Raw genomic sequence first — 19,269 nt, 5'->3', positions numbered from 1 at the left:
GTGTTGTTCTTCTTAGGCAAATATGCAAATATTTGAAAGCTCATATGCTAGTATTAGCCGACTGCAACAATAGAGTTGGGTATAACCAGGCATTAGAATGGAATTAGACATCTGAACTGGGTTGCTATAAATTTTAATTGTAGTATGCAGTGTAAGTAGAAATTGGGAAAAGTGATTAAATCAGACGGGAAATTCTGAGCTTTTTCAAGAGACTGTAGAAATAACTGTTGCAGTGTTACCCCAGAAAGGGTTGGGGTTGTCTAATGGACATTGGGAGCCCAAAGTAATGGGCAATGACAGAAAGTTTCTTTAGACCATAGGCGATACGTCACAATTCCCTTTCCTTTATCCAGTGCGACTGCTCCCTTGCTCCTATACTACCAATAGTTCCTGTCCTTGCGGAAGATGTTCTACTGAATCCCATTATGCTGTGTACGTGCCTTGTTTCTTCATCAGTTTCCAGTACCTCCCTACAAAATACTATCATGGCTTTTGCTTGAATGACTTACCCCAAATTCTCTTCAGCATATGGTAGTTTTCCCCATATTCCTTCAGACCTGATGATAATGATGTATCAATGTATCCATTGAATTTGTCCTGTAAGCACTTCTGCTACACAATGGGACTTGCTCTGTTCTGGAGCAAATTTGGGGAGAGGGCCTGTGAAAAGAGGAAGTTCGTTTGGAGGCGGAAGTTCTTGCACTAATGCAACAGCTTTGTTGGATGCAACCCAAAATGTTAATGACTGCACATAAAACATGTTAGTCCTTGCTTTCAAGCTGCCAATCTAATAGACAGAATAACAAAAGGGAGAATTCCCTTGTGCCCGTTACATTGCAGAGCTGAAGGGCAACGCACACTGGTGTCTGCTACTAGCTAGGGGACCAAGGATCACTGGGAGGTTGCATTTCCATCTGTTGGCCAGAGAAGGAGCAGCTGTGGGGAGCTTTGCTTTCCCCCACTCTGCTGGAAAGACTCCTGAGCTCCAGGTGACCTAGGACTGCAAAAGCAAGGGGGAAAAGATGCTCTGGGCCCATCTGTCAGCCAAAGAGCCACCAATTGCTGTTCAAGCAAGGACACCAGCAAGCGAAGCTCTGCCTGGCCTGAACTGGATGCCTGTCTACAGTTACCACTTCATGCTGGTCTAGAAGAGCTGGTGATCTTTTCTCCTCTTCTATCTTTTCTTCTCCATTCCCCTTCCTTTGTGTGTCTTTGCCTTCTCCTGTGTATGGCAGATCCCACCCTCTCTCAAAATTGATGTGAGCTACTTTAGGAGACAATACTATCTGAAAAGTGGGATAAAAAGATGGCCAATAAATAAATAGGAATGGGGAGGGAAGAGGAAAGCAAGCATTGGAGCAGTTACTCATTCACTGACTGATGGATGGGGCCAGGTTGTCTCCCCCTTGCTATGACGTTCTTCCTGGGAGGCAGGGATTGCAGCCCTCCAGTGTCCTTTACTGCCCTGGTCAGTGTTGGAGGCCGGGGTATGCCTCCCTTAGTCTCCACAGCCCCAAATAACCATGACCATTATTTTCAGCGTCTTTCTCAAAGCTTCTCCTCGTACAAAGTCGCATACCCATTAACATTACCTGAGAGTTAACTGCTCTGAATTGCACTTTTTAAAACAATGTCATTTGCAGGGCTTCAAGCAGGGCTTTCTCCGTTATGGCCACAGTTCTTTGGAATTCTCTCCCTGGGAAAGACTGTAAACACCCACTTTTGCTGTCATTAGAAGGCATATAAAAACTCTTACTGTTTACCAAAAACAAGCAAACAAAAAACTCTCTGTTACTCAGTTTTATTACTGTGTAGGTACTGGAAGCTGTTTTGGCTAGAAGTATGAGAAGCAAAATACAGCACTTATAAATAAAAGTCCTCATTGTGTTTTTCTTCATAATCAACCTTGATAATCAACATGTACTGGCTATTTTCCGTGGAGTTCTATTAGGCTTAGAAATCACTTCTAGAAAAAGAATTTGTACCACTGTGTCATCATTCACAGGAAGCACCTTGCTTCCCAGAAAGGGCATATACTTTTTTTCTCTTTTTCTCTCAAATGCTAGTTGGCATTCTGCACTTGAGCAATACACAGTACTGGCCGCAGCCATCATTCACACCTAGGACAATTGTGCTAATTTTTTATTAGCTACACATGAAGCAAAGAGCAGAGTATTTTGTTCACAGCTTTTCCACCTAGGGATTGGAGGTCCATTTTTCTCTTGCTGCACCAGTGGAACTGCAAAGTGCTTCCATAGCCTTTTTCTTCAAGTCCTCTTTAGCTGAAAACTGACAAAGCAAAGGGAAATTGTGTTTGTGTTGGTGCCAGTTAATCATGCTAGCTCAGCAGCATTTATATTCACACCACTGTGAGAAACATGTAGTTAATTGGTGAATTGGAAATATATATATATATATGCATGTAATTAGACTTCCTGCAATATTTAACTCACTAAGAGAATGTCACTGGAGTCCAAGCCTGTATTATTGGTAACAGGTTTTCACCTAAAACCTTATTCATGATTTTTAAAATTCTGATTAGATAGATGATCAAAGAAACACATTTGCCTTCCCTTGGACCAAATACATTATATAGGGGCATACTTGGTATCTACTTTGGACAAGTTCCAGAGGGACATGTGTGTGTGTGTGTGTGCATATGCCAGTAACAATAAGAATACTTAGCATTTGTATAATGTTTTAAAGCTGCCTTGGGTCCTCAGATGTGTTTAGACTACAGTTCCCATCATCCCTCACCAGTGGCTAAGCAAACAACATCTGGAGACCCAAGGCTGAGGAAGGCTGCTTTTGAGTTGAGAGCATTTCACATTATTGTGCTATAATCCATACAACAACCCTATAAACTTGGTAAGAATTATCCTTGAAATTCAGCTGCTGGGCTGAGACCAAGAGAGTAGGTTGCCAAAGGCCGCATACTGAGTTTGTGTCAGAGACAAGGTTTGCAGTAGGGACTTCTCATTCATAGCTTGGTGCCTTTAACAATGCTTCCATACCTGCAAAGGAGGCTGGTTTGTTAGGGTTTCTTCATCCAGTTGTAGCCCTGTGCCATTTGGATGCTTCCTCTGATCTTCAATTGGGTCTATTAGGGAGACAGATGGAGGCTGATGCCAGAAGCGGGTATTGATAGTTACTACATAATGCGGCTCTAGACCTCTCCTTGTATCTGAAATGCTGGACAGAATGCTATTTTTTTTGCTAGAATGAAGCATATTTTATGCATGTAGCCAAATACATAGTGATGTGTTGCTTCTTTTCCTAGGGACCTCCTACTGATGCTCCTGCAGTTGACACAGCTGAACAGGTTTACATCTCTTCCCTTGCACTTTTGAAGGTAAGTATTTGCTGGATGATATTTCACAAAGACGGGATAGAGTTCTAATGTGAAAAAATGAGGAACTACTGTAGTCTTTGTATATCAACTGTGCCGTAGTTATTTTGTAGTAATATACAGCATCTATTATAAATTTGTTCTCCTCTTCGGATGCACACCTTAACATGGTGAGGGGGTTTGAGTGTGTTGAAGAAGCTGAGAGCAAAGCCGTCAGGAGTCTCGACCAAGAGGCTAGACTCCTAGCAGGGGCACCCAAGGCGGAGTGGTCAAAGCTGAAACACCAGACTAAGATGCATCCAAACTCAGAGGAAGACAATGGTAAGCCACCTCTGAATATCTCTTACCACGCAAACCCTGTGAACAGAGTATCCAAAATGCAACACGAGATAGTGCTGGAAGATGAGACCTCCAGGTCAGAAGGCACTCACCGAGCTGCTGGGGAAGATCAAAGGACAAGTATGAGTAGCGCTGTGACTGACGCAGCTGGGTCAAAGCCAAAAGGAAGCCCAGAGGCTGATGTACACAGATGCAAAAGGAGAGTCCAGAGTTGTACGACGCACACAATAGGAACATGGAATGTGAGACGCATGAACCAGGGAAAGTTAGAAATTGTCAAACAAGAAATGGAACGCGTCAACATTACAATACTTGGCGTGAGCGAACTAAAATGGACGGGAATGGGACATTTCCAATCAGGCAACTACAAAATATTTTATGCAGGAAATGAGAAATTAAGAAGAAATGGGGTTGCTTTAATAGTGAGAAGTGATGTAGCAAGAGCAATTAGGAGCTACAACGCAAGGTCTGAGTGAGTTATATCAATGAGACTAAATGGGAAAGCTATCAACATAACCATCATCCAAGTATATGCTCCGACGGCAAATGCAGAAGAGGAGGAATTGGAGAGATTTTACGCAGGAGTACAGGAAGAAATTGATCACACACCAAAACAAGATGTGCTGATAATCAGGGGGGACTGGAATGCAAAAGTAGGGAACAGAGAAGAATTAGGAATTGTGGGGAAATGGGGCCTAGGAGACAGAAACGAAGCAGGAGAAAGACTTATTGAATTCTGTGAAGCCAATAATTTGTTTCTTGCAAACACATTTTTTGAACAACCGAAAAGACGACTGTACACGTGGACATCACCAAGTGGCCAATATAGGAATCAAATTGATTATATAATCGGTAGCGGAAGATGGAGAAGTTCCATATTTTCTGCAAAAACAAGACCAGGAGCAGACTGCGGTATAGGTCATGAACTGGTCATATCGAAAATCAGAGTAAAGCTAAAGAAGAAGAACAAAGCAATCATAATGCCAAAATACAATTTAAATAACATCCCAGAAGCATATAGAGATCAAATAAGGAACAGGTTTGAGGCTTTAAACTTAGTTGACAGAGAACCAGAAGAACTATGGAATGAAGTCAGAGATGTTATCAGAGAAGAATGCAAAAAGACAATACCTCTAGCTAAAAAGAGAGAAAGACCCCAATGGATGACTGAAGAAACTCTTCAAATGGTTAAAGAGAGAAGGAAAGCAAAAGCAAAAGGCGATAGAAACACAGTCAGAACCCTAAATGCAACAATACAGCGACTAGTACGTAGGGACAAAGAGAACTATTACAATAGTTACTGTATAGAAATAGAAGAGGACAACAAAAAGGGTAGAACAAGAGCCCTGTTCCAAAAGATCAGAGAAATGAAAGGGAAATTTAAACCAAGAGTAGGGATGTTGAATAATCCACAGGGGAACACACTGACTGACCGAGATGAAATAAAAGGAAGATGGAAGCAATACACTGAAGAACTCTATAAAAGAGATGCCAGGATGGCAGATTCATTCACGGAGGAACCATATGATGAAGAACCAGAAATTTTAGAATGCGAGGTGAAAGCTGCTCTTAAAATACTTGGAAGAAACAAATCACCAGGAATAGATGGCATACCAATAGAGTTGCTACAAGCAACTGAGACTGAATCAGTCCAAATTTTGAGTAAAATCTGTCAAGAAATATGGAAAACTAAACAATGGCCCACAGACTGGAAGCGTTCCATATACATCCCAATTCCAAAGAAAGGGGATCCCAGGGAATGCAGTAATTATCGAACTATTGCCTTAATATCCCATGCAAGTAAAGTAATGCTCAAGATTCTACAACAAAGGCTCTTACCATATATGGAGCGAGAAATGCCAGACATCCAAGCTGGATTTAGAAACGGAAGAGGTACCAGAGATCATATTGCAAACATACGTTGGCCTTTGACTGTGTAGATCATGAAAAACTATGGAATGCTTTAAAAGAAATGGAGGTGCCACAGCATTTGATTGTCCTGATGCGCAACCTATACTCTGGACAAGAGGCTACTGTAAGGACAGAATATGGAGAAACCGATTGGTTCCCAATCGGAAAGCGTGTGAGACAGGGGTGTATTTTATCACCCTGTTTATTTAATCTGTACACAGAACATATCATACGGAAAGCAGGATTGGACCAAGATGGAGGAGGTGTGAAAACTGGAGGGAGAAATATCAATAATTTAAGATACGCAGACAATACCATACTACTAGCAGAAACCAGTAATGATTTGAAACGAATGCTGATGAAAGTTAAAGAAGAAAGCACAAAAGCAGGACTGCAGCTGAACGTCAAAAAGACTAAAGTAATGACAACAGAAGATTTATGCAACTTTACAGTTGACAGTGAGGACATTGAACTTGTCAAGGATTATCAATACCTTGGCACAATCATTAACCAAAAGGGAGACAATAGTCAAGAAATCAGAAGGCGGCTAGGACTGGGGAGGGCAGCTGTGAGAGAACTAGAAAAGGTCCTCAAATGCAAAGATGTATCACTGAACACTAAAGTCAGGATCATTCAGACCATGGTATTCCCGATCTCTATGTATGGATGTGAAAGTTGGACAGTGAAAAAAGCGGATAAGAGAAAAATCAGCTCGTTTGAAATGTGTTGGAGAAGAGCTTTGCGTATACCGTGCACTGCAAAAAAGACCAATAATAATTGGGCATTAGAACAAATTAAACCAGAACTGTCACTAGAAGCTAAAATGATGAAACTGATGTTATCATACTTTGGACACATAATGAGAAGACATGATTCATTAGAAAAGATAATAATGCTTGGAAAAACAGAAGGAAGTAGAAAAAGAGGAAGGCCAAACAAGAGATGGATTGATTCCATAAAGGAAGCCACAGACCTGAACTTACAAGATCTGAACAGGGTGGTGCATAACAGATGCTCTTGGAGGTCACTGATTCATAGGGTCGCCATAAGTCGTAGTTGACTTGGATGCAGATAACAACAACAATTATAAATTTGTATTTCTTTATTGTAGTGTTACTGTTTTTAATACTTTTATATCTTAGTGACATCATCAAGCTTTTCAGATCTGAACCATTCTCTTCCCATCCCATTGCCTTTTGTATTCAAAATCTTAATTCCCCTCTGTTGCCTAAGTGTGTGCCATGGTGTAAGGGGGTATCGTAAATGTTTTGTACAGCATGGGGAAATTCCAGCTGTCCCAAGAAAATGACATTTTATAAATAAGGTCCTATAGCACTAAAGGTGTGAATATGTAATTATTATAAATTCACACCTTTAGTGCTATAAGGCCTTATTTCATTACATTCTAATAGGGAAAAAAATAAACACCAGAGAATCAAACATTTGTCCCTTGAATAGTCTTGCAGTAGAATTTGATCTTCTTTCCAGATGTTGAAGCATGGCCGAGCTGGTGTTCCCATGGAAGTTATGGGGCTTATGCTTGGAGAATTTGTTGATGACTATACAGTCAGGGTGATTGATGTGTTTGCTATGCCACAGTCAGGAACGGTAAGTACTCTTCCTTGAATGTGTTGGATTAAAATGATACCTTTCTTTCGCCATAACAGTACTTCTGAACCTGTTTCTTAGACTCTTGAGTGTAGTTCAATTTATGTTCCAGATATTTGTGTTTAGAGATGGTTCTTTAACTTGGTACTAATTGGCTATTACCATCAACCAAAAATTTATTGTGAGTGTCAGTTCTGCTTAGCTCAGACTTGTCCAAAGGCATAGACTCCTGTGTGCTGGTTTATAGGTTATAATTATATACATCCAAATTCTCTGGCATGCTGCTCCCATCTTTCCGGTATGGATGATGAATTTATAAACCATCCTTTAGCATTGAAGCTCCTAGTATTTAAAACAATTAAAAAATAAAATAAAGTTAAGATAGTAAAATCACAAAAGCATCAGGTAAAAACCAGATGAGAAACCACACAAGGAGGCATCAAAATAAAATATTAGCTGGTCACTATGCTGGAATGCCTGAGCATGAAAAGAAAAACCCTTCATCTGACACTGAAATGACATCACTGTTGGTGCCCGGTGAGCTTTTCTGGGAAGATCATCCCAAACATTGAGGCACCACAACTTCTCTGTCATTCTTACTGAGCAGCCACATGGATGAAGGTCTCTGAGGATGACTACAGGGTTCAGGCAGGTTCCTGTGGTAGGAGATGGCCAGGTCTCTACGTGTTTATAGGTAATGAATTGTACCTGAAAACAGTGTCGCTCTTTAAGTACTGGTGATATGCTTCCTAAAACCAGCCCTAATTAGTAACCTGGTAGATGCATTTTTTACTAACAGATGTTTTTGATAAGTCCCATCAAAGACATTCCCACGTACAATATATTCCACTAGTCTAATATATAGAGGTTAGCAAGGTACAGATAACAGTAGAATATTTCCCATTGTTTAGCTACAACTGTGTCCCATCAGTTCAAGTATTACTGCTAGCAAATGGGGACTTTCCCTGCTCTTTCCCTGCAGGCCCCCCACCTTTCCCAAATCTGCTCCAGAGGGTTTGGGAAACCCTTAGAACAGGTTTAGGGGGAGGGGGGAGTCCTGTTACCCTAGCAGTAATCATTACACTGAGGAGATGTTTACTTTGTGTTGCATTGGATAAAACACTATCTCTGTTCAGGAAGTATTGCATCTAGTGCCACCAGCACCTCCAGGGCCTCACCTACATCCAGTGAAAAGGAGAAATAGAGCTGAGCTTCAGATGTTAAAAAGCACAGGGAACAAGATGGAACCCTGTGGGACCCAATAACATGTGCCTTGGCGCTGAGCAGTAGTCTTCTATGCAGGGAATTAACCACCTAGAGAGGAGTAGAAATACTGAAATATAGTGCTCCAGTTCCAAGCCACCAAGCGCATCCAGTAAGATACCATGGTAGTTGGTACTAAAAGTTGCTGCTGAGAGGTCCAGGTGATGAGGGCAGTTTCTGTGCCTGAAAAGCAGCTGACACAGATCTAGATCATTTTCATCCTGCGAAGAAGCATTAATTACTTCAGCCAGCCATTACCCTCTTGCTAGATGTTGCTAGTCATGAGAGGGCAGAAGCAAGCAAACAAGTGGTGGACCACACACCCCAGCAAGTGCCTTGTTGCACCCTTAAGGTGTAATCAACTAAAATGTGTTCAACAAAAAATCTCCAGACCATGCACTGGCTACCTCTGTGGACTGTACTGCACAAGAACAGTTTGTACGCCTCTGTTGTTATAGTCAAAATGAATGCGAGTAGCTATGTCCTCTTAATTGCTTAGCTAATAAGTCACAATGGCTACTGACAGTTCCTTCACATTGCCCTGAGGGTCTCGGTGGTGGTCCTCAAACCATTTGGGAAACGTTCCATTGAATGGGGCTGCAAGCTGGTGAAGAAGCACTATTTCTTCACCACAGTCACCACTAATGAGCTCTCACTTGTGTTCTGTCAGATGTTATTAATTACAAAAAGATGAGCAAGGCTTTATTCACTTGGCAAATGTGAACATATCTGGGAGCAAGGAAATACCCTGGGCTACCTACAAGGACCATCATTGGTCAGGATGTGTGGGAGTAACATAGAATTTGGGAGTGGGGGAATTGGGGAACTATATGTTGACTCTTCCTATGTTTCAGGGTACTCAAGAACCTCAAGGTCTTGGGTAGAATTAATCTTCGTTTACATTGTGATGGGGTTTGCTTGTAAATTTTCTGGACTATTTTTCCCATTGATATACTCTTTTGGCTGGTAGAGGATGTTTTGTCACCAGCAATAAATCTGAAGCTGAGTTGATAGTATGCCGCAGACATGAATACTCAACAGGACAAGGAAAATTAGTATTGACTTCTGAATATTGACAGTGGGCTTGCCCAGAAGGCTTTTGTAAACAGAGGCCAGAATATGAACACTTAGAAGTGTACAAACTGTTCTTGTTTTTATAAAATGTACGAGTTTATAATGTTTTATACATTTAACCAACTGCTGCCCTGGGCTCCTTTGGGAGGAAAGATGGGATATAAATTCAATAAATAAATAGTCAAATTAAAATTAGATTTGCTAGTTAGCTAGAAGTAGAAGCTAGTTCTTGAAACTGTAGACTTACATACCTGTGTGTGTGTTTTAGATAAACAGTTTAGAGATCTATTTGATAGTAAACAGTCTATAAATCAGAGAAATAAATAATAATACTGTGAGTTCATTTTGGATACCAGAGAACTAAATTTAAATTCCTGAACGTACATGAAGTTCACTGTGTGGCCTTGGACAAGTCATTCATAGCCTACATGTAGTTCACAAGGATGTTGTGAGGTTAACCCTGCTCTGAGCAACTTGGAGGAAAGGGAAGGATTGGATACAATATGCCTTATACAATTATTAAAAGCTGACTTCTAAGATACATGTAATATATAAACAGATTGTTACTATCGTGAAATATTTTTGTGACAAGAAAAGTATTTCCTTAAGTAACTGTATGCCAGATTATTTATATTTATAATTGATGCTGTTAATCTGTCTCCAATTTCAGGGGGTCAGCGTAGAGGCAGTTGATCCTGTGTTTCAAGCCAAAATGTTGGATATGCTAAAGCAGACTGGAAGGTAAAGGACTTCTTAATTGGCTTTAAAAAAAAAAGCAATAACACATGCAAGTCCCATTTTCCTATTGGCTCATTTACCAGTACTGAAGTAGAAGTAATTGGTTTAGTCTTGTGCAACTAACATAACATGTTACAAAAACCTAATTGTGGGCTTGCTACCTTGTGAGAAGATTCAGGAGATTGCATTTAGCTGAGTACTTTCAAATTCTGGTTTGGTTGAAACTATTGCATACACTGAAGCAATATTCAACCAACAGTTTCCACTAGTACAAAAGGGGACTATTCCCACCCTAATTATGTTTTTGTTTTCAGCTGTGCTGGTCTGTACACCACAGTAGGGGTTACCTGATAAAAAGGCATTCAAATATTTAAACAAATTTTGTTACTTCACTTGGGGTCTCTCAACAGTTGTCACCTGCTTGTTCAAATTCTGATACTGCCGCAAAAACTTCAAAATTAATGTTAACGAAAGACTCAACAGCTGAGCAGAACAGTGCAAATTGCTTTTTGACTCAGTTCCTAGTTCTACTGCTGGTTTAATTGATATTTAATCTTTTCCTGCCGCTTGTTCCTGTTGTCCATATCTGAAACGGACATTCTGCTGTGAAAAACCACCTTTTGGTGGCAGTGAGCTAGAGTAGGTATTTACTGAAGTGCTGAAAGGGTAAAGACTGGATTGGAAGGTGTGGTAGGAGGGTGAAAAACTGAGAGCCTAACCTATCAATGCTAATATGCATCCCTTAATGATTGCACTCCTTTGTCACATCTTAATGTTTTCACCATAATCTGATGAGCAGTAATTTAAACATTTCTAATGGTGCCTTTCACATTTTTGGGTTCCCTTCCCTCTTGAAAACATCCGTATTTCATTGAAGTTTTTCATATTTTTGTGTTGGATCATTTCCAAATGCCTTCTTTGTTCCAGACCTGAGATGGTTGTTGGCTGGTATCACAGTCACCCTGGCTTTGGTTGTTGGTTGTCTGGTGTGGATATCAATACTCAGCAGAGTTTTGAAGCCCTGTCAGAAAGAGCTGTAGCTGTAGTAGTGGATCCCATTCAGAGCGTGAAAGGAAAGGTATGTGTTAGTTTCTATTAAAAGGGGAAAACATCTGTTTTATCTTAAAATCCCATTGGAACATTTTGGATTCTCAGACGTGGAACATTTTTAGAGATTGCATTGTCAGTTCAGTATTTCTGTAGATGAAAACTTGCTTCTGTAATGGATGTCTCTTGTTTTGTGGTCTCCTTTGCTCTTAAAGAGTTCGTTGGTGATTATTTCATTTATGAATCACTTTCCATAAAACATCAGAAGCAATTTAACAATAAAAACACATATAAATACAATTTTAATCCAGCTCATATAAAAACTGGGATAAAAATCTCCACTTGAAAACTTCCCTTCCAAAAAGATTTTAATAGACACCTTAAAGACAGTACCTGTCTGATATGTAGGGGGAGGGATTTCCAAAGGGCAGGTACTGTCACACTTAAGGTCCAATTCCTACATCGTACAAAATTGACCTCCTGATAAGATGGTATCTGCAAGAAGCCCTCTCCTACAGAGTGAAGTGATCAGTCAGGTGTGTAAGGGGTGAGACAATCTTGTAAGTATTTTGATCCTGAGCTTTATAACACTTTATGCACAAGTACCAGCACCTTGAACCTTGCCCAGTAATTAATTGGCAGCCAGTGCAAGTCTTTTGATAGCAGCATAACGTGATGGCAATACTCTGACCCAGTTGAGCAGTCAAACTGCTGCATTTTGCACTAGCTAGCTGCTCATAGGCAACTTTTAAAAAGTCAAGCTATAATTTTAATTTAGACAGCAAGCCCCATTTAAACTTGGTACAGTTTTTCTGAGTAAACATGTTTAGGGTCAGGCTAGGGGCTTGACTTTGATGTTAATATTTGCGCTATTTGTGATTTTAATGGGGACCTTTATTATTATTTTTATGCAATGAATTGTAAGCCATCTTGAGTTCTTTTAAAATTAGTGGAGCTTAAGGCTAGTAACCAAGACCATGTGTCTTATTAGAATGAGCTAGATTCAGTCTTTCCATGGATAGAAATAACATTCTTACTTTATAGAGCTGGAACACAACGCTTTATGTGTGTTCCAAATGTCTCAGAATAAAAACTTTCCCTGAAGACTTTGCAGCCATTCACATTTTAGGGTGAGTTTGCAGATGAATGATTATGTGAAATCATTATGAAAAGAGATTAACTTGCAAAGCATATTGGGTTATAGTTTGTCCTTTGTTGAAATCTCTTTTGTTCTTGTTTGGTTCTTTTTTTTTATTTCTTTCTAGCCCCATATGCCATTTTCCTATTTCCTGCCTCATGACAGCAGGGAGCAGCTCTATTATCACCTTCACAGAGCTGTCTGCAAATGTGAGAGGCAATTCGATTTTGCTCAGCCACAGGGAGAGTGGATTAGAAAAACTACAGAACATACAGAAATTGGCTAGGTGGTTACTGCTTTAAAATACTGCTGAGGTGTTTTGTTTGAGCATGCTCTTCTATTGTATTGTAGAATAGTCATTAAATTAATATGTATGGCATTTATATGATTTCATAAATATTTTAAGTATTTAAGTTTTTGTGTTAATGGTTTTGTGATATTAAAGCAGGTAACCATCTACAATTACTGCTGTTTTCATGATATTATAAAATGGCAACTTACATGAATATAGCAAACCCAAGTTTGTTGTTAACTTTCATTTTTAAAAGCCATGAATGTTTGTACAACTGTGTTCAACAACAAAAAAGATTTAAAAAATAAGACTCAAGAAGTATCTGTCAAGTACAACATAGTACACAGGCATATCTAGAATCGAATACTCATTTCAGAGATTTTTGAGAAGGAGCACTTTGTACATTTTTCTGATTGAAAGTTATTCTGCTGATCTTTTGTTCGCCTTCAAGATTTCCCATTTGATATAAAGCACCTTCCTGTGATTTTTGTACTGTTTCAGAATATCTATAGCTTCATGTAGGTATTGCTATTGTTTAAGCCCATTCCGAGTATCACTTTGTGCAGTGCACATTAATAACATGTGGGAAGAGCTACTTGGTCTGGTTCCCCACATGTTTAATTGGTAACTTTGGAATGAATGGAAGAGGAAATAGAGTTTCTTAATAAGAACATAGAAGAGCCTGCTGGATCAGGCCAGTGGCCCATCTAGCTCAGCATCCTATTCCCACAGTGGCCAACCAGATGTCCATGGGAAGCCCGCAAGCAGGACCTGGGTGCAATAGCACTCCACCCCCGCGGTTTCCCCCAACTGGTATTCAGGAGCATGTTGCCTCCAACTATGGAGGCAGAGCATGGCTATCGTAAATCCTTATGTAGCCCTGTTTAAGACCCTTAATGAAATCTTGCAGTTCGGAACTTTTCTTACCTGCAGCTAAACATGATTCAGGTATCGGGCATCCACAGCAATTTCATTTTATCCACTAATTCTTCCTCATGAGCCTATGTATAATGGTCCCATCTCTCCTTAGGCTACGTGCGCACTAGTTGCTTACAAAGCAGCGAGACCATTTTGTGTGTGTGCGGTTTGAAACAAATCTGCACCTGCCTGTACACAGCCTTACTGTTTGATGGAATATACTCAGCCCCATTGCTGATGTCAGATCTTTTAGGACCACCCACTGCACAGTGTTTCCACTGGACACTCCTTGGAGTAGCTATCAACATGGGTAGATAGACCAAATAGTTTTCAAGTCAGTGTGAAACTGGCTTGAAGGGAAAACGCATCTGATCTCAAAAATCCCACATTGTGGAGTAAAAAGGGACGGAGCATAATGAACAATGTGTGTATCCGGATTCTAAAAACAGAGGTGGAGATCAGTGGAACCAGTATAATCACAAGTGTGTCTGTGGCCTTAGACAGTAAACCACAACCCATCTTGCATTTGTTGTGTTATGGGGTGGAGATGGATAACCTTGGAATTCAGGGCTGGTGCCAGGGTACCAACATCCCCCGACTGCCACCCCACCACCTCCCGTGTCATGATGTCAGCACACTTTGAGCATATGCGCTAACGTGATGACAGGGAAGCCTGCACCAGTGATGGAGGGCAGTGTTGTCTATGAGGGTAGTGCAGCACCCGCTCTGCAATCAGCATCGGGTTGCACAGCATCATTTGTGCTGCAAATCATGCTCTGTGAGCCAACACCACCATAGATCTCAAAGCTCCACCCTTCCAGGCCCAGCCTGTAGATCTGGGCAAGGGCCCCTCGGGAGTGGCTAGGGCTCTCAGCATATGCCCCACCTGGCTGCCCGCTGGTGCCAGGCCTGTTGAAATTATCCAGGCAAAAGCATGATGTTGGAATAAGTTCTTGTACTCCATAACTTGGGGAAAACCATTTGCCATTGAATTGGCCCTCATATCTATACCTTCTCAGTGTTCCCCCCCCCTTCTCTGCTTATCCACTCTGATGCGAGGAAGAGATTGATAGAGATGGAGCTTCCTTTTTATCTCTTAGCTGCTATTCTCTGTAATAACTATTGTATTTATCCCAGACCATTGTGAACCTACTTCCTAAGCAGTAGCTAACAGATGTAATTTGTTGGAAGTAAGTAGTCTGCCAGAGAATAACTGCACCTACGTATGATGTCACATGGTGACAAAATGACACAATGAGTGTAAAACCCCATACAGGGGTGCTTGCCACAAGTTCAGGAGCCCCATCAACCTCAGTCTGCCATATCATTTTCTGTATGTTCTGCGCCCCTCATCCTGTCTCCAGCAGTCACTCAAACAGCAGAATCTTTTGTTCTTGGTTTGTTGTGATTTATTATAAAGGAAAAATTGGATAAATCCAAAGTGCTTGTGCATGGAGAGGTGTAGTAGGTGAAACTACAACATCCCTGTTGCAAATTGATGGTGCCCGTTTCCCCTCCTATTCTTCTTAGGATACTATTAAGTGGAGAGCACCATGAGAGCAGAGCCTCCCCATAGCATCTTATTTGCTTAAATCCCATTTATATTTCTCCCACACATTATGAGGCATCACACATTTAAGGTTATTTTATTTCAATGTTAGTTTCTCTCTGAAAGCTTCCGCTTCAGCTTGCTTTGTTAGACAATTTTCTGTGTTTACTTTTTTAAAGCTACCTTTTTTCAAAAGATTCCCCTAGCGTAGGCAGCAATATAATTTTTTTTTTAAATGTACACGTTAAAACAGAAATGAAAATTCCAAGAAGACCTTAAACAGTGTCACGATAGATTGAACATCACCCCCCACTCTTTCTCTCAATCCAGCACAGGGTTGGAGAACCTTCGGCTCTCCTGGTGTTGCTGACCTACAACTCTCATCAGCCAAAGCAAGCATGGCCAATGGTCAGGGATGGTGTAGTTCACCAACATCTAGAGGGCCAAAGGTTCCCCACCCTGGTATAGTATAATAAAAAGCTTTACAGCTGTATCTAAAGAGGTCATGCTGACTCAGACGAATTAGACTCCCCTCCCCCAAAACCATGCCATATCACAAACTGCTTTTGAATCTCCACTCAGTTTTCAAAAGCAGTTTGCTGCATAGCGTTAGGGGATGTTAAAGGAAAAATCATAAAGCTCCTTTGGGCACATGGAATTAGTTTAATGGTTCTTTAGATCTTAGACAAAAATATTGATGACTGTTTCATGACTGCCATATCTAATGCATACTGAAATGAATTTTGAAATACATTTTGTTACCTTTTTCACATGTTAATTTTATAGCAGTATCCATTAATGTCTTGCATAGGAATTGGCCAAACGATCAATAGCAGTAATTCTACTATCTGCTTAATGTTTTAAGTTTGCTTCACATGAAACAGCTGCCACCTAGAGACTGCTTGCAGTTGCAACTGTCTTGTTGTGTGCTTCTCATATGAGCTACTTCATACAATTGTGATATGAAAGAAATACCATCTTGTGAAGAGCTAGTGCCCATGAACAGCTTGCCTTGTGGAACACACCTGTGCATATATGGTCTTCAGTAGCCTCCACTAAGCAGATGTTTTGTGTGAACCAGGCCTTGCATTTCACCTACAGTATGTTGTTGTTAATAAGCTTCTATCCCGCCTTTCCTCCTAAAGGACCCTGGGGAGGCAAACACCAAGGTGATAAAGCAGTACAATTAAAAGTAAAATAAAAACATATAAAAACCTGTAAAAAGAGTTGCATACTCACACAGCTGATAATTTCAGGGTTGCCAAGAACAGGGTCTTTCAACCATCGAATACCTGGGTAAACAGGAATGTGTATTAGTTTCTCATGAAAGTCGGGGGGGAGGGGGAGGGGTACCTCACTAGGGAGGGCATTCCACAAATGGGGAACTACCACAGAGCAGGCCCTGTCAGAGGTCAATGACAACCAGGTAGCCCCTAGTGGCAGCAGCACAAACAAGGTCTCCCCTCCCAGTACTAGGAACCAAGATGATTGATATTGGGGGAAGCACTCTTTTAAGGTCTTGGGTCCCAAGTTGTTTAGGGCTTTGTACGCGTGCTAAGACCTTGAACCTGTTAGTTCACTGGACCAATAGCAGAGAGTCCTATCACACTGCCCCATTTACCAACCCAGCAGTTGCATTCTGCACTATATTCAGCCTCTGGACCATCTATAAGGGCAGCCCCACATAGAATGCATTGCAGTAGTCAAGGCAGGAGGTCATCAGGGCATGGGCAACTGAGGTCAGGCGATCAGAATCTGGGAACAGCTGTACCTGATGAATCAGCCTACTCCTAGCCACAGAAGCCTCTTGAGACCTCAGTGACAGGTTGGAATCCTGGAATATTCCCAGACAACATATCTGTTCCTTCAGGGGGAGTGTAGCTTCTCTCAGAAGAGACTGTCCACCTAATTCCCAGACATAAGACCTCTAGCTTGTCATGATTCAGCCTCAGTTTATTGACCCCCATCCAGCTCATCACTACTTCCAGATGGTGGTCCAACTCCTGCGCAGCCTCTCCTGATTCAGATGGAATGGTGAGTTACAGCTACGTGTCATCACCATATGTGCTCCAGATCCCAGGATAACAGCTCCCAACAGTTTCATATAGATATTGAATAGAATAGGAGACAGAATGGACCCGTCCAGGACCTCACACCTCAAAAGCTGTGGAGCTGGTCAGCAGTCTCGCAGTAACAGTTTGTCATAACAACCTTGCAGGTAGGAGTAGAACCACTGTAATCCAATGTCTCCAACTCCCACCCCCCTGAGTCGTTCCAAAACCCCATGGTCAATGGTGTTTAAAGCTGCTGAGATATAGAAGGACAACCAACAATATCACACTCTCCCTGTCTTGTTCCCAATAAAAGTCATCAGTCAGGGTGACCAAGACTATTTGAGTGCTAAAACCGGACCTGAAACCAGACTCAAATGGGTTTAGATAATATGCTTTCCCCAGGCATACCTGCAGCTAGCTGGCCACCACCCTATCTATCACTTTACGCAGAAAGGGAATATTAGACTGGATGGGAGCTTTCTAAGCCTCTGGATACAAGAAAGGTCTGTATGAGAGGAGGCAACACCATTGCCTCTTTCATGGTGGTGGGCATAACTGCCTCCCATAGTGAGGCATTAACCCTGGACCCATCAAGTCAATCCCCTCTTACTAGACTTTACCAGCTATGATGGGCAGGGCTTGAGAGGGCATGTAGTCAGCCTCACCACCAGTCCTGTCCAGATTCTCAGGCTGCCACAGCTGAAACTTATCCCTCAGGCTGTAACTAGATGGTACTCCAGGGACTTTCAATGGACCTGAGCTAATTGTGGCATCAAGTTCAGTATGGATCTGAGCTGTTTTGCCCTCAGAATGCTTTGCAAATCTCTCACAACAGACTATTGAGTGGTCCATTTTTAATAATGCAGCACTGGTGTAGACCAGCCAATTTACCACTCTGAACTGCTCAGTGGAGCTATTTACTGAAAATGCAACAAAAGCTGAGTTGTATGCTCTTTTTGCCAGTACTACCTCTGAGATACGGAAGATGCTGCAGTATACTCATACCTCCAGTTTGACACATTTCCATGGGGACTTGCTCCACCTGCACTCTAGCTGTCATCTAGCGCACCTCATCACCCAGGGAGTGATCTATCCATTATAATGGGGTGAAAACTTCACCATCGCTCCCACTACAGGATTGATCTCCTTGTAGCAAAGACCAGATCAAGGGTATGATCTGTAGTATGTCAGGTGCATGATATATTGAGACAAACCTATGGTTTTCATGGCAGCCATGAAGTCCTGAGCTGCCCCAGGCATGATGGAATTGGTATGGATTTTGAAGTCTTCCAAGACAAGTGTCCAGGGCTTCTCCATCACCACACCAGACACCACCCCTGCCAACTTAGTCAGGGAGGTATTTGAGCCCAGAGTGGATGGTACACCCAAGTACCCAGGCAGGCAAGGCTGGATAAGGTCAGAGGCCCCCAGGTCTTGGTAATGGACACCAGGTCAGCCACCTGTTGTTCTATTATGGACTAACCTGGCATTAAGTAATGGCACCACCAGCTGGGAGGGCAAGTCAGCAGGGCAACGCAGGTCTCTTGACAGATGGCTGAACGGCAACAGATGTCAAGTGTCTTAGCCCTGCAATGATGATGCTGCCTACCTCTCTAAGATCGTGGCGGTAGTGAACCCCTAAATCTTCCCTACCTCTTTCCTCTGACACACAATGCTTTTGTTGTTGCTTCATGTTTTCTTTTTCTCTGGTCCAAGACAATAGCTCAGCCCCACCACAAGAGAGCTCAAGATCATCCCATCACCCTCCATTAGGGGATGATGTGAGAGGTGTAAGAAATTTGCTGTGCTCAGAGTGCAACTCTCTGTGTATAGTGTATATGGTGTAAAGGGATTCAACCACCTATATACAGCCTCAACCTTCCCTCCAAAGCACCTCCCCATCTCTCAGCCAGATATACCAACCACCTGCTGCACCACCTCTTGTTAAGACGGTCTACCTTAAACACATGCAAGGGGTTCATGCCTCTG

The 19,269-nt window shown here is 41.7% G+C and overlaps 1 protein-coding gene across 1 annotated transcript in view; it reads left to right on the top strand.

Annotated features, from left to right (window-relative positions):
* The window catches only part of PSMD14 (proteasome 26S subunit, non-ATPase 14), a 76,315-nt gene that overhangs the window by 29,405 nt on the left and 27,641 nt on the right, over positions 1-19,269 (top strand). The window contains exons 4-7 of the mRNA XM_061608648.1: positions 3,281-3,352; positions 7,088-7,207; positions 10,215-10,285; positions 11,210-11,360. Coding sequence (XP_061464632.1) covers positions 3,281-3,352; positions 7,088-7,207; positions 10,215-10,285; positions 11,210-11,360 — 414 coding nt within the window. The remainder of the gene's footprint in view (positions 1-3,280; positions 3,353-7,087; positions 7,208-10,214; positions 10,286-11,209; positions 11,361-19,269) is intronic.

The sequence above is a fragment of the Rhineura floridana genome, chromosome 2, assembly GCF_030035675.1.
Source record: "Rhineura floridana isolate rRhiFlo1 chromosome 2, rRhiFlo1.hap2, whole genome shotgun sequence".
NCBI classification, from domain to species: Eukaryota; Metazoa; Chordata; class Lepidosauria; order Squamata; family Rhineuridae; genus Rhineura; species Rhineura floridana.
The sequence above is the reverse complement of the archived record's forward strand: the minus strand, read 5'-3'. Positions and strand labels throughout refer to the sequence as shown.